The sequence below is a fragment of the Rhipicephalus microplus genome, chromosome X (assembly GCF_043290135.1).
Source record: "Rhipicephalus microplus isolate Deutch F79 chromosome X, USDA_Rmic, whole genome shotgun sequence".
NCBI lineage: Eukaryota > Metazoa > Arthropoda > Arachnida > Ixodida > Ixodidae > Rhipicephalus > Rhipicephalus microplus.
In genome coordinates, this window is record NC_134710.1 from 164,964,219 (window position 1) to 164,977,129 (window position 12,911).

At 43.6% G+C, this 12,911-nt stretch overlaps 1 protein-coding gene across 6 annotated transcripts in view; it reads left to right on the forward strand.

The window, feature by feature from the left end:
• Positions 1-12,911, forward strand: part of LOC119177121 (tetratricopeptide repeat protein 5) — an 80,832-nt gene that overhangs the window by 21,737 nt on the left and 46,184 nt on the right. For all 6 annotated transcript variants that reach the window (XR_012887084.1, XM_075878137.1, XM_075878138.1 and 3 more), the window contains one exon: positions 5,693-5,862. Coding sequence is in view for 5 of the 6 variants with exons in the window: in XM_075878137.1 (XP_075734252.1) it covers positions 5,693-5,862 (170 nt within the window). In the remaining variant the exon portion in view is untranslated. The remainder of the gene's footprint in view (positions 1-5,692; positions 5,863-12,911) is intronic.

A 12,911-nucleotide genomic window follows, 5' to 3' on the forward strand; every position in this document is an offset into this window, starting at 1 on the left:
GCAAATGCAATTTATTTCTTCATTCGAAGGAAGTCGAAACAACCTTGAGTAGTACTTTCGGAAGGATGCGAGTGATAACCTGTAAGATACTTAATGTTTTAAAATTTATTTTACTTGGATCATATAAGCCGGCATAACAAGCTTAAGAAAATGGAGAATTGATTTGAGGGTAACATGTTGCTTTGAAGGGGCCCTGCAACACTTCTTCAAGTAGCCATGGAGCCAGTAAACATGCTTGTTGCCTCACAAATTTACTGTCGCAAGTTTCTAAAATCAGTCCAGTACGAGCGGAGTTCCAAAAATTCGTCGCACACTGCAGTTGCATTCTCTCTTCTCGTCTTGATGAAATAGCTGGAAACTAAGCAGGGAGGAATGGCATGGCCAAAGAAAATACTCCACATGCACCTCGTGACCTTGAGCACCTCTTTTTTTTTTTTCTTCGAATACGTGGCTTTTCAGTGAGATCGCGCACGTACTCGTGGACAAGATGCGGCCTTGGTAACTTCAAGTGCATTATGCTCAAATCAGCCACTGTGTGTGACCAGAGCTGTATATTTCTTCTTGGCTGCGACGAGTGATTTTTGAGCTTGTAGTGTCATTTGCCGAGGAAACAAAGCAATTTTTAGCTTTAAAAATTATTGTGAATTACAGGCCAGGTGCTGCGCTACAATATTTGCTCGCGTGTTTTCGGTAGCCTCGATTACCGATCGGCAGTGTTTTCTGACCATGTTCTGTAAGTGTTGCAGGGCCCCTTTAAATTTGAAGGGGGCTTCACGGCAAAGCGAATTTTTTGGAGTAGGTGCTTTCACTGTTTAGCACCCCTACATTGCACTGAAACCACCTTTACAGGTGTTGACATTTGGTCTAATATACATTTATTCGTGCATTATGAATACTTTGAAAATATTTGATAATTTAAATTTGAATCGAAGCAAATTCGAATACTCAACTATTCGTTGGAATATTCGAAGCATTCAAATATTCGCACAAGCCTAGTTCTTATATATTGACGCCTACCGGGCAGATCTGGAACTCCTGACTCGAAGGGAGTACACCCTTGTTCGCCACATCACCTGGGCTTCGACAGAAGTTGAAAGAGGGGGAGTGGCTGGGGCATATTTGCCTTTCACGCGTAAAGTGTTGTTGGCAACACTTTGGTGCAATAGTTGCATGAATCATGTACATAAATACAATTAGGCCTCTGCGTTGCCTCATTCTTGATAAGACAACCCTAAAACACCACCCCGGCAGCGCTTCAATTACCTAGCTGAAAGAAACACTTTCATGTTGCTATCTCATCAGAATATACTTAGGAATCCTCTTTTTTTCTCTGAAAGTTTACTTCAAAGTATTCTGAAAATACTATTCGATTCGATTTGCAATCACACTTCAATATTTGAATTCGCTTCACACCCAAAATTTTTCTATTCGCATGGCCCTAGATATGAGGTAATGGAAAAAACCTTAGTATGTAACCTGATGTTCAGTGATGACATTGCCTTGATGAGTATCTCAGGGTACGAATTGCAGCTTAAGAATACTGAATTGAGCAAGGAAAGTAGAACGGCAGGTCTGAAAATTAATCTGCAGAAACTAAGGTAATGTACTACTTTGAGATAGGCAGCGAGGCACTGGAGGCATTGAAGTGGTACAGGTAGTTACCATAGAGCCAAACCATAAGACTGAAGTAACTTGAAGAATAAGAATGGACTGGAGCTCTTTTTGGGCGGCATTCTTAGGTAATTAATGGTAATTTAACATTGTTGCTCGATAGGAAAATATATAACAGCTGTATCTTACTAGTGCTTATATACAGAGCAGGAGCCCTGAGGCTGACAAAGAGGGTTCAACTAAAAGTGGGGACAACGCAGCGCGCAGTGGAAATGAAGATGATAGGTGTAACCTTAAGGGACAAGAAGAGAGCAGGGTGGGTCAGCGAACAAACTGGTATCAAGGACATCGTTATTCAAATCGAGAAGAAATGAGCATTGGCAGGGCATGTAGCGTAGGCGTGATAACCACGAACTGGATTCAGAGAGAAGGCAAAAGCGGGAAGTGGAGATGCAAAGTTAGGTAGGCAGATGAGATTGAGAAGTTTGTGGGTGTAACATATACCACAGGACCGGGGTGATTGGTGGAACATGGATGAGGCCCTTTGACCTTCAGTGGGCGAAGTCTAGATGATGGTGATGATGATGATGACTCAAAACGTGCTAGTAGGCTTTGCGGCTGCCCTTGTAAGGAGAAGAAATGTACGAGGCGAAACACGTGGCATCGTGCTACGCGAAGGTGATCAATAGTCATTTAAAGCTAGTTCTCCATGCAACGGTGGTACACAAGGACACACATCAGCTAGGAATCACAATCAAAAAAAGAGAAGTTAGTGCACCAAGTATTGGCCAAGCAGGGTAAAAATGTTGTGAAGGGACCACATTATAAAGTTTTAATACGCAACTGCTTTTGGTAAGTCCGCCAGCTGTTTTAGGGGCAGAAATGCGTCCATAATGCGAAAGCTATGAAGCCTTTTCGACAAGAATATATATACATATGGCTACATAGAAAACTGAATTGTGATGGCCCAACTTAAATTTGTTAGTGAACTCATTTCATGTCGAGATAGAGGTGGGCAACATATGGGCCAGCACGTACACAGGCAGCATCTCAGTGAGCACTCCTTGTTACTCTTCTAGCATCACAGCCTCATGGCATAGCAGAAATCTTCCCTACCGCCATTTATGATCACGTGACAACTGGCACTGCAACTGCAATGCGGCCTTTGAGCGCTACGGGTCGGGGCGCCTCTCGTGTATTTACAAGGGGCGGCCAGATGGCCGCAACAGAGAAGGCTTTCATGGCTCCAACAAGGACTCTGAAACGGAAATCTCTTAATGTGTATCAGAGCCAGAACAGCCATGTTCAATGCACTTGTGCTGCACGTGCTATCACAGACTCGTACAATTTGGGAAAGTGTAGCCGAAGTCCTAATTTCATTCGCTGCTGTGTTAATAACACAGCCACAGTTTAGTTCTAGTGGATACTATAAAATCATTTTGATTCTTCTGACCTTCATATTTTTCTATCGTGGTAAATTTCTGCATATTACAAAGCTATCTACACTGCCTATGTACTTGTGTTTTAAGCATACTTCCAATGGCTTGACAAAAGGCTTATGCCGAAAAATCGTGTGTGAGACATTGCAATGACACTTTTTTATTTTTGTTAAATAAACTGAGGTACGCGCATCACTGAAGTTTGGTCACGAATCGCTGAGTTTTGGTCACATAAGCGATCAGCCAGCATCACAGATGAGTTCTCATGTTTAACAGCTGTAGTGAATTTCTTGTGACGGTTGTCATAAAAAGAAAGTGGACAGAAACATGTTGCACCTCTTTTGTCTTTCTGCTTAAGAACAACTGGTTGGTGTGTCGTTTTTTATTCACAGCACGACGGCAAACAGTGCGTGCACGACAGCAACTGTGTGGTAGGTTCAGTGGTCTTTGCCTACCGCGCGAAACAAAACACTCAACAACAGTGCCACTGCATTTTCGTGTCGAATGTCTAGTAGAATTCGTCTGTGCAGTCAACGACCGATTCTCCGGACCCTCAAGGGACCGTGAAAACGTCAGGAAATACGAATGCATCTGAATATGCACCTTTTGTTGTAGGTATTTTTCGCTGACAGAGAGGGTAACGGCCGTAGTACCAGATTCCCCATTGCAGTTCAGCCAATGCATCATTTAAGTGGCTCTGAAGAGAGCCGTTTATAAAAAAAAAATACAACCTGGCCGGTGCTTCCTTATAGGTCAGCACTTGAGCGCAAAGAAGTTGCCTATTTTCTTTTGCACGGCGTTCTGCTTGCCCGCGATTATGTCTGCCTCAATTTCACTCAACCTCATGTTGCCGCTCTACACCGATGACAGTGTCATCAGTGCTCGCGTCAACTCCGAGCTCGTTGGCTGTGAACTGCTGCGTTACCCACGCCTTCTTGTTAGCTTCATAGAGAACACTGCCCCTTAAAACATCTTGAATGCTTCGACTTGCCTATTACTAGTAACGGAAGCTTCTCGCTGCCTGACATGTTGCTGCCAACGAGGACAGTGAGCCGCTCCTTTCTGTGCTTGCTACCGTTGCAGGGGTCACCAGCAAATTCAAGCGTTTTCTCTGGCAGTAGCTTGTAGAACAGTCCAGTTTCGTCGCAGTTGAAAGTATAATTAGGTGGAAACTGCTGAAACAAGGATTGCAGCTTTCCATCTTGATATTCGGTGACAATGGAATCCTCGATGGCGCCGCTTTCCCCGCTCATCTTCTTGAACTTCAAGTCATTGCGGCTCTTGAAATTGTGAAGCCATCCATCGCTGAACTTCATGCCCATCTGAAGTATGAGAACCTCTGCCTTCTGCTTCAGGATGTCGCCTGACACAGGGATTTTCTTAGTGATCATGGCACTGAGCCACACAACAAGCGCTTCCTTGAGCTTGGGGTAAACACTCTGGCTCGCATTCTTCTTTCCAGCCCCGGTTGATTTTGCTGCCACTTCCAAGATCTTCGCCTTGTTTTTAATAAAGTCTGAAACAGTTTGTTTCGAAATTTCGAACTCTTTCCCCACCTCTGCCTGCAACTGACCACGTTGGACCTGTTCAATGATGGTGGCTTTCTTCTTCATCGTGAGCCTACAAGGGGGCTTTGTGTGCATTGAAGGCATGCACGAAGATGAAGGAGCAGTCAGTGCCATTGCTGTAAATGCCGAATTCGCTCGACGAAAAGCGCAGCACGAAACAGCTAGGAACCCGGTGGATGCTGAAGGTCGGGAAACGTGATCACTGAAGATAGCGCGCAGCAGCAAACGATCAACCGCAGACACGATCGCAGAGCTGACAAAACCACACGTGAACGAACACAGTGAGGTTTGGCTTCGCTAAGCTACGGCTGGCAACGGATTGACACGTGCGGTTTCGAGGTTACGGCAGTCGCGGCACGGTGAGACGGCGGTGCTGCTGGCCATATTTGCGATCCGAGTATGGATTGTTTGAGGATATGAAAACAACCAAAATGGTGACAGCGGTTGTGACTTTGGGTCGGCGGTTAACAATAAAAAGTCTGTGAAATGGGATGCCGAAGGCTGTAAGTGTCCGGAATCTTGGACTTTTTGATACATTGACACTATTTGAAACTTAACAGTGTCACAGATGAGTTCGAGAAATTGAGCATGTTCAGAATTTTGAGGGTACGGGAAATCGGGACGTCGACTGTATATATAAAGTAGTGTTTCTGAAATAAGATTAGTTGCCAGTGTAGCCAGTGTCATGTCTTTCTTGTCCCGTTTGTCCTCATCAAAAGTGCGCTACTTCACCATACAGTATGATGACTAGGTAAAACAAAAATTTAGGTGTAGAACTAGCTCGTTAGAGTACAACATTTCTGAATACGTGCCAACTTTTTATTGATTTATTTCCTCTTTCAGTACATTGACAAAACCATGAAAGTTCTGTAGCATAAGACATCTGTCTGTGTGCAGTGATGTTAGCAATCCAAGTAGTGCCTTGCACTTTGTCTCAAGGGCTTACTGGACTTTTGTGCTCTTGGACGGATGTCGCTATGCTTAAAAAATTTTTATGAAGGTCCTTTGAAGGGGACTGCACTTAATGGTGTACTTGGGAATACATTTACACCTGAGAGCTTTTTTTTGTTGCAGGGTCATCTTAAGCCACGCAAGATGAAGGCTTTGCTGAGGGACTTCAAGGTGCAGCCACTAGCAAGTCTTGAGCAAGCCAAGTTGAAAGATCTACGGCCAGGAAAAAACACTGGCCTTCTGCTCAGTGTCAGAGTGGCCTGCAGTGTCCTCTCACAAGAACGCTTTCCATTGTAAGGTCATGTGCAGTCTCATTACAATGACCTTTGATCTTTTTTGTTTTATGGCTTCCAAAATCTGTACAACCATTGGGACTATGGACACCGACATAAAGGGACACTAAAGAGCTAAACAATTTTTCGCGTATTAGCAAAGTGTAATTTCACTATCTCAAAAACACTACTCTTACCAAGCTTTACACTTTGTAGGCGAGAACACGCACGTAAATAAGATGCAGGTGGAGACGCTGCCATGAGATTCCCACACCAAACATCGTGACATAGATTTTGAAGGCATCCACTGGGTCCTGCATAGCTTGTACTCAATGAGAATGAAGTACCGTATATACTCCAATCTAAGCCGACGTTTTTTTTTTTTTTTTCGAAAAATTGATCTGTGAAAGGGGGAGGGGGTCGGCTTAGATTCGAGTACCACGATTTGGCCGCCGCTGACACATGCCTGAAGGCCAGGCCGCGCTAGCGGCATTACGGCCCTCAATGCACCCATCTTACGGTACCGGTTTTGCATGCCGGAGGCTCATTTTCATGACATTCTACGGTAGCTGCGTGGTGACGAGGCCGCTCAGGCCTGTTCAGCGGGCGAATAGTGGTCCCTATCGCTTTCGTATGGTCCATTGTCCCGAAATCATGCAGTCCCGCTCTCACGCACCAAGGGAGCGAAGGTCGTCGAGCCGGCGAGGTTTCACGTTTTAAAAGCCATGCAAAAACAGGAAGACGTGGATCGTGTCACATGATTACCGCCAATGGATGGATGGATTGACATGGCGGTACCCTTTAGATCGGGCAGCGGCTGACGCCATCTAGCCGCAATACTTAGTGAACAAAAACTGAACTTTTTAAAGACGATAGTCTTTCTTAGGAACCTTCGACGCAAAAATTTTTGTCTGTCTGTACATTTGTCTGTCCACTCTTACCGGCATCGGGTACTTGAAACGGCCAACCCCATCCGCAGCGACCACCAATGTTGCTGAAGGTTGAGCATTCATGCTTGTGCAATTGTCAATTAAAAAGCAATTATTGTGCATGTCTGGGGCACCATAACAACACGCATATATTCTGCATATGCATCTTTTACTTGAAAACGCATACATAAGTAATTTTAAGAACTGTAGCGCTTATCAGATAACCCTGCGCTTATCATGCAACGCTTGCACGGAACGGGGAGTGTTTCCAATGCTTTGCTAAGACGAAATGGTGGTGGCACCTACCCGTCGCCTCGCGTTCTACACCTTATCACCTCTGAGACGGGCGCGCACGGCCACGCGCTTTGTTTTTCCAAAAGAAACTGCCAGATGGCGCTCATGTCTCACGTGTGACGTGACTCTATGCGCTCGTTCGGCTCCGCTGCACGCTCGAGGCACTCTAACTCAGCGCCTCCGGAATACCATTCACGAATTTTCTTGCGCAGAACATCAAATAAATGTTTTGTTCACTCTCTCCACACGCAAGATTACCGTCTTTCGACGACATTTGCAGATTACATGCAGATACGCGGCAAATTTTTTTTTCTGTGTTGCTCAGAACACCTGCTCTGTGTTTAAATAGAATAGAAATACCAAATTTGCTTATCGGAGTATAAAATGAAACAAATTCTCAGCCAAGCCCAGTTTCCAAAAAAAAAAAATAAAGAGTAAAATTCAACCCGGCTGTTGCCACCTTGGCCTCCTATCGACTATTGTGTGGCGGACGGTGTGGAGAGGAGGCGCGGAGTTGGTCAATGGTCATCTTCTAAAAGCGATCGTGCAGTGTAGTTGTGCCTTTTGCTTTGGAAACGCCTGTGCCAATTGTGCTTCATATTTGATGGCATCAACCAAGCGGTGCTACTACAGCGCGGCGTTTAAGCCAAAGGTCGTGTTACATGGGGAAAAGACATCGAACCTACGAGCGCAGCAAGAGTTCGGCGTGCACGAAAAGAATGTGCGACGATGGCGAAAACAACATGCGGAACTCTTCGGTTGTGCAGCAACCCCCATGGACTAAAAACCGGCCAACACCATGCAGTGAAAGAAGTTGTCGCCGATTTTGTTCGAGAACAGAGAGAAGCGGGAATGCCCGTGGCGACTGAAATTATTCACGGGAAGGCCAGAGAGGTCGCCATCGCCAAGGGTGTCTTACGAGCCTGTTTCAAAGCCAGCAGGAGCTGGACAACACGCTTTATGAGACGGTCTGGATTCAGCCTGCGATGACGAACCTCCGTGTGTCAAAAGCTTACGAATGACTTCGAGGAGAACCTTGTGAAGTTTTAGTGGTACATTATGGTCAAACGGCCGACCAGACCCCGGTGTTCTTTGACATGCCGATGAGGTACACCGTGAACGAGAAGGGTGTGAAGGAAGTGAAGCTCAAGATGGTGGCTAATTATGAAATGGAAGCGCACAACGTAGAAGCAGACGGAAAGACAGGGACAAGCGCTAACTACCAACTGAAATGTATCACCAACTCGCCCAATCAACCATTTTGTCAAGATGGTGGGTTACGAAAAACAGTAAACGAAGGTTATGTTGTGCTGCACCGCCGATGGGCGGAAACTTCCTCTGTTCTTAATTTTCAAACACAAGACCGTACCAGCGGATGAAAAGTTCCCCAGGAGTGTTGTGCATGTTCACGAGAAAGGATGGATGTCTAGCGGTTTAATGGAGGAATGGGTGAGAGCAGTCTGGGAACGCCGCCCAGGGGCCACATTGTCCAAGCACTGACTTCTAGTCCTTAACTCCTACCGCGGCCATGTGACTGACGGTGCCAAGACCACGCTTTTTTGTGCTGGTACAGACATCGTCATAATTCCTGGTGGCATGACCAGCCAACTTCAGCCGCTTGACGTCACAATTAATAGGTCCTTTAAAGACATGCTTCGTAAGTGCTACATTGACTGGCTTACATCAGAGAAATGCCAGTTCACCCTAACTGGGTGCATCAAGCGTGCTTCGCTCGGCCAGCTGGCAAACAGGATCGCTGCGGCATGGAATGAAAGCCCAAATGAAATGATAATAAGGGCTTTCAAAAAGTATTGTATCTCCTATGAAATGGACAGCAGCGAGGATGATGCTCTCTGGGACGAACTCAGCAACAAAGAAGACGGTGATGTTGCGGACGATGATGATGACGACGACGATGAATAAACTTATGTACTACATGCTTACGGAGTGTGCGCTTGAGTAAGAATAAAGGTTGTGTTTTCTACCAATAAAATGGTGTTCTCCTTTTTATTCCAATACGGCCTACATTCAAGGAAAGTTTTTTTTTATTTCTGGCCTTACCAATTTCGGGTGTCGGCTTAGATTCGAGTATATATGGTACATTGTCATCTGTGGGTGCCATAGATCTAGCCTAGTAAATTTCTGAAAATTTTATTGAGCCAATGTCGCAAAAATATAAAAATACATTTTGAAATTTGTTAAATCACGAGCACAGATTTTAGTACTGAATTTAGAAATGAAACTTCAACCTTGATTTTCTTCACTAATAATGATCTTATGAGAGTGCAACTTGTGGCAGCAGAGTTCTGAAAGTGCAAGTAATCAATCTGAACCCAGTCATTGTTTCCCTTTAGTGCCCCTTAAATAATAGCTACAGCTATACACCCAAACCTCTATTTAATGAGCCAGGATATGACGAAATACTGGTTATAGCCAAGTGAATTAAAAATAGTCTTGCAATAGATATAGCGTAAGGAATAAACCTTTATAATGAATTTTTGCATATAACTTATTTTTGTGCGAGATGCAACTTTGTTAAGATGAGGTTTCAGTGTAGTTCTTTTATTGGGGGTCAGCGGGCAGTTATAATGAGTGCCTGCCTAGTCTGTCTGCACATTTACTCGATGCAAGGCACCTTAAACTGCTAGCATCGCACAATCAAGGTCACATGCAACATTAGCACTCGTAGCCGGGATGTTGGAATGAGATGTTTTTTTGTTTCCTTTTGGCCTAGTTCCACCATAAGAAGTTCCATTACGTTTCTGTTCTGGAACGAAAAAAAAAAAAAAATGCTCCATAATGATTTGTAATGATTTTTATTTGTATTTGAATCTAAATGGACAATAAAAATATAAGATTTCATATATAATAGCTTGCACTCCTTTAAAGAGCATGGTACAGGAATGAAATGTATTCTTCCCATGTTCTTGAAGGGATGCTAAAGAGAAACAGTGACTTGGTTTGGTTTGATGAATTGCACTCTGCAAATACTAACGTCACATGCTTCACTATCACGTGTACATTGTTAGCGGAGAGAACTCATTGTTGAAATTTCCTGTTTAAATTTGATGCCGAAATATTCGCGCATGACATCAAAAGTTTCGAAATGTATTTTTCGTGTTTTCGCCACATTGGCTCTATGAAATTTTCTGAAACTTCATATGCTAGGTCTAAGGCACCCACAAATCACAATGTACTTCATTATCATCGATTAGAATCTTTGTAAGACCCAGTAGGCTTCTTCAAAATCTATCATGGTGTTTGGTGCGATAATCTCAAGGAGTGTCTTCACCTGTGTTGTCTTTTTGCACATTTTCATGCTTGCCAAGCATCAGGTCGCGGTTTTTGGGATTGTGAAACCGTACTTTACTAATATACGACAAATTGTTTTGCTCTTTAGTGTCACTTGAAGAAAAGGGCGAGTAATTGTAGCACGAATTCTTGCCAACTAGTGTAAATCAGTACGATTATAGGTTCTAATATTTAATTTTCTCAAAAGCAAATTAGGAATTTTTTTAGCAGGCCCAATGTTTTTTTCAAAGGAGTGAGCATGATCTCACAAGCCAGTCATTGAGTGTGCTCTGATATGCAGGACGGCTGCTCTGATAAAACTATTTTCCGGGCCGAAAAAGCCCTCCCTATGATTGCCTGTGTGACAGGCACACGAAAGTCCATTTGTCATAATATAGACTGCTCATTTTTCACAAAATTTCAACATATCTTTACTCTAGAATTTCTGCCTGCGGCCAACTAATTCTTTACCCTAAAACAAGGATTATGCATCTTATTACCTAACCTCGATTGTTCCACAAGGTTTTCCCCTAAACTTAAAAAATAAAAAAGAATTTCAGTTTCACTTCAGAACGAAATCAAAGATAATCTAGAACATTTGGTTACTTTTTCGTTTCGGTCAAAAACAGTTTTCTTTTTAGTTTTTACTTTTTGTGCTGTTCTGACACACTGCTCGTGGCTGTGTAGGCGTAGCAACAAGAATCACAGAGAAATTTACATAGTCCATTGTGGTTTGTGTCTGCAAGAAATGTTTTAAAGAAGCTATTAGTATATTTTACACATTATACATCTGTCTTGTAGTAAAGCTCATTAAACAGACCATTATTTTACATTAATAAATGTCTGCTATATAAGCTATCCATATTTTCAGGTATGTACAGTTGACCACAAAAGTTTGCGGACCATGGAAGCGCATAGCCAAGAGCCTTTTCGCGACACTTGCGCTTTGTTGTGATTGACAGCAGTGCTATGTTGAAGACACATCCCTCCTTAAATGTACGGCCTGTCTAGTTTCGTTGTATGCGCAAATATTTCCTACCTATATCTTTCAACGTGACGCGTTTTTTAATAGCCAGGGCTACTTGCTTGTAGTTTGAGAGCAGTATATCAATATGAGTCATCAGACAACGTATTCTTTGGCTGTTATCAGTTCTATTTTCGCGTAGCCACACTGTTGCTTTTTTTTTCATGAGTGCGTGGGTGAGCAGTGAAGTAGCCATGGGACAGATGCTTAGTGAGTCGGCAGCATTTCTTCGTTCCCCCCCCCCCCCCCCCTGCTAAGTGATAGTGGCAGTCGGGATTTGAACGCTTCTGCCCGGATTTTGCTGCGCAAAGCCTGAAAACCACCACGCTGCTCCAGTGGTTACGTTTAGAAAAATAAATAATTGGGTGCGATGGCTCTTTTTACAAATTTATTTACAAGGCATTTACAGAAGTGTCATGAATAAAGACTGGAACTTTAGGCAAAATACCTATTTTTTCCTGGAGTCAGTTTCGAGCCTATTTAAGAAAAATAAACATGAACTAAGAGATGAGAAACATTTTAATCACACATTTAATGTGCCTATAAGTGCCTATTTTGAGGTTCGTGCTTATATCAGCTTTTCAGCGCCTAAAAATGCCTTTTCACATTTGTCCAATATACGTTTTGCTTAAGTCAGCTGTTTATATGGAGGAAAACAAGAAGCACTTGGTGTGGCCATATTCACGTCAACATGTGCATAGCGCGCTAGTTTTTTTTTTTTTTTTCGTTCATGTTTTCATTTTCTGGTAAGGTGTGATTATGGTTCGATGTAAGGTCAACGCGTGCATATGCTGTGTCATGTGGGCGAAAACAGATCATAAGTCGATGCATTGCCACAGCAAATGTATAACTAGACTCGGCCGATATGCTTCAACACATGTGACGTTTACCAACGCTCCGATAACGTTGCACTATAACGCCCCTTTACGCTAGCAAGGCTTGTACCCCAGCGAGGCAAAGTGAGGCTAGCATCTATAGCGCTAGCAGCCCACCAAAAAGATTTTCGTCGCGTGGTTCGAGAGTAGTGCAGCATAGTGGTCGTCTGAGCTTGGCTAGAGTGTACTGTAGCGAAGCGAGGAGAGACTAATGCTCTAGTGTATCCCTGCTCCTTGAAGATCCCCGTCGCTTAGGTTTGAGAGTAGTGCAGTTCGGCACTTTTGTTTGGGAGGCTAGAGTACAGTGTAGCTAGGGCGTATTCTAATCAGTCGAAACTAAGCTAGGCTAGTGCTGCCGCCTACATATAAGTTTCGTTGGCATTTATGTTCTTCATAACGGCAGCTGTCGGAAGTCTGCTGAGCAATGCGGAATAAAAAGAACCAGTGTATCACAGTGCTGCTCCGTCGATCGAGAAAGGGTACATGTGAAAAACAGGGGAGAAGATATTGGAAAGGCCAATAATATTTTGTGTTTGAATACCACCCTGAAGCACGCATCGGCTAAAGCTCCCAACAATACGCAACTGCTATTTTATTTAAATAACTCCTGAATCTGTGCAAATAACATGCATTTTGTAGTCATTTCGTGAGCACACA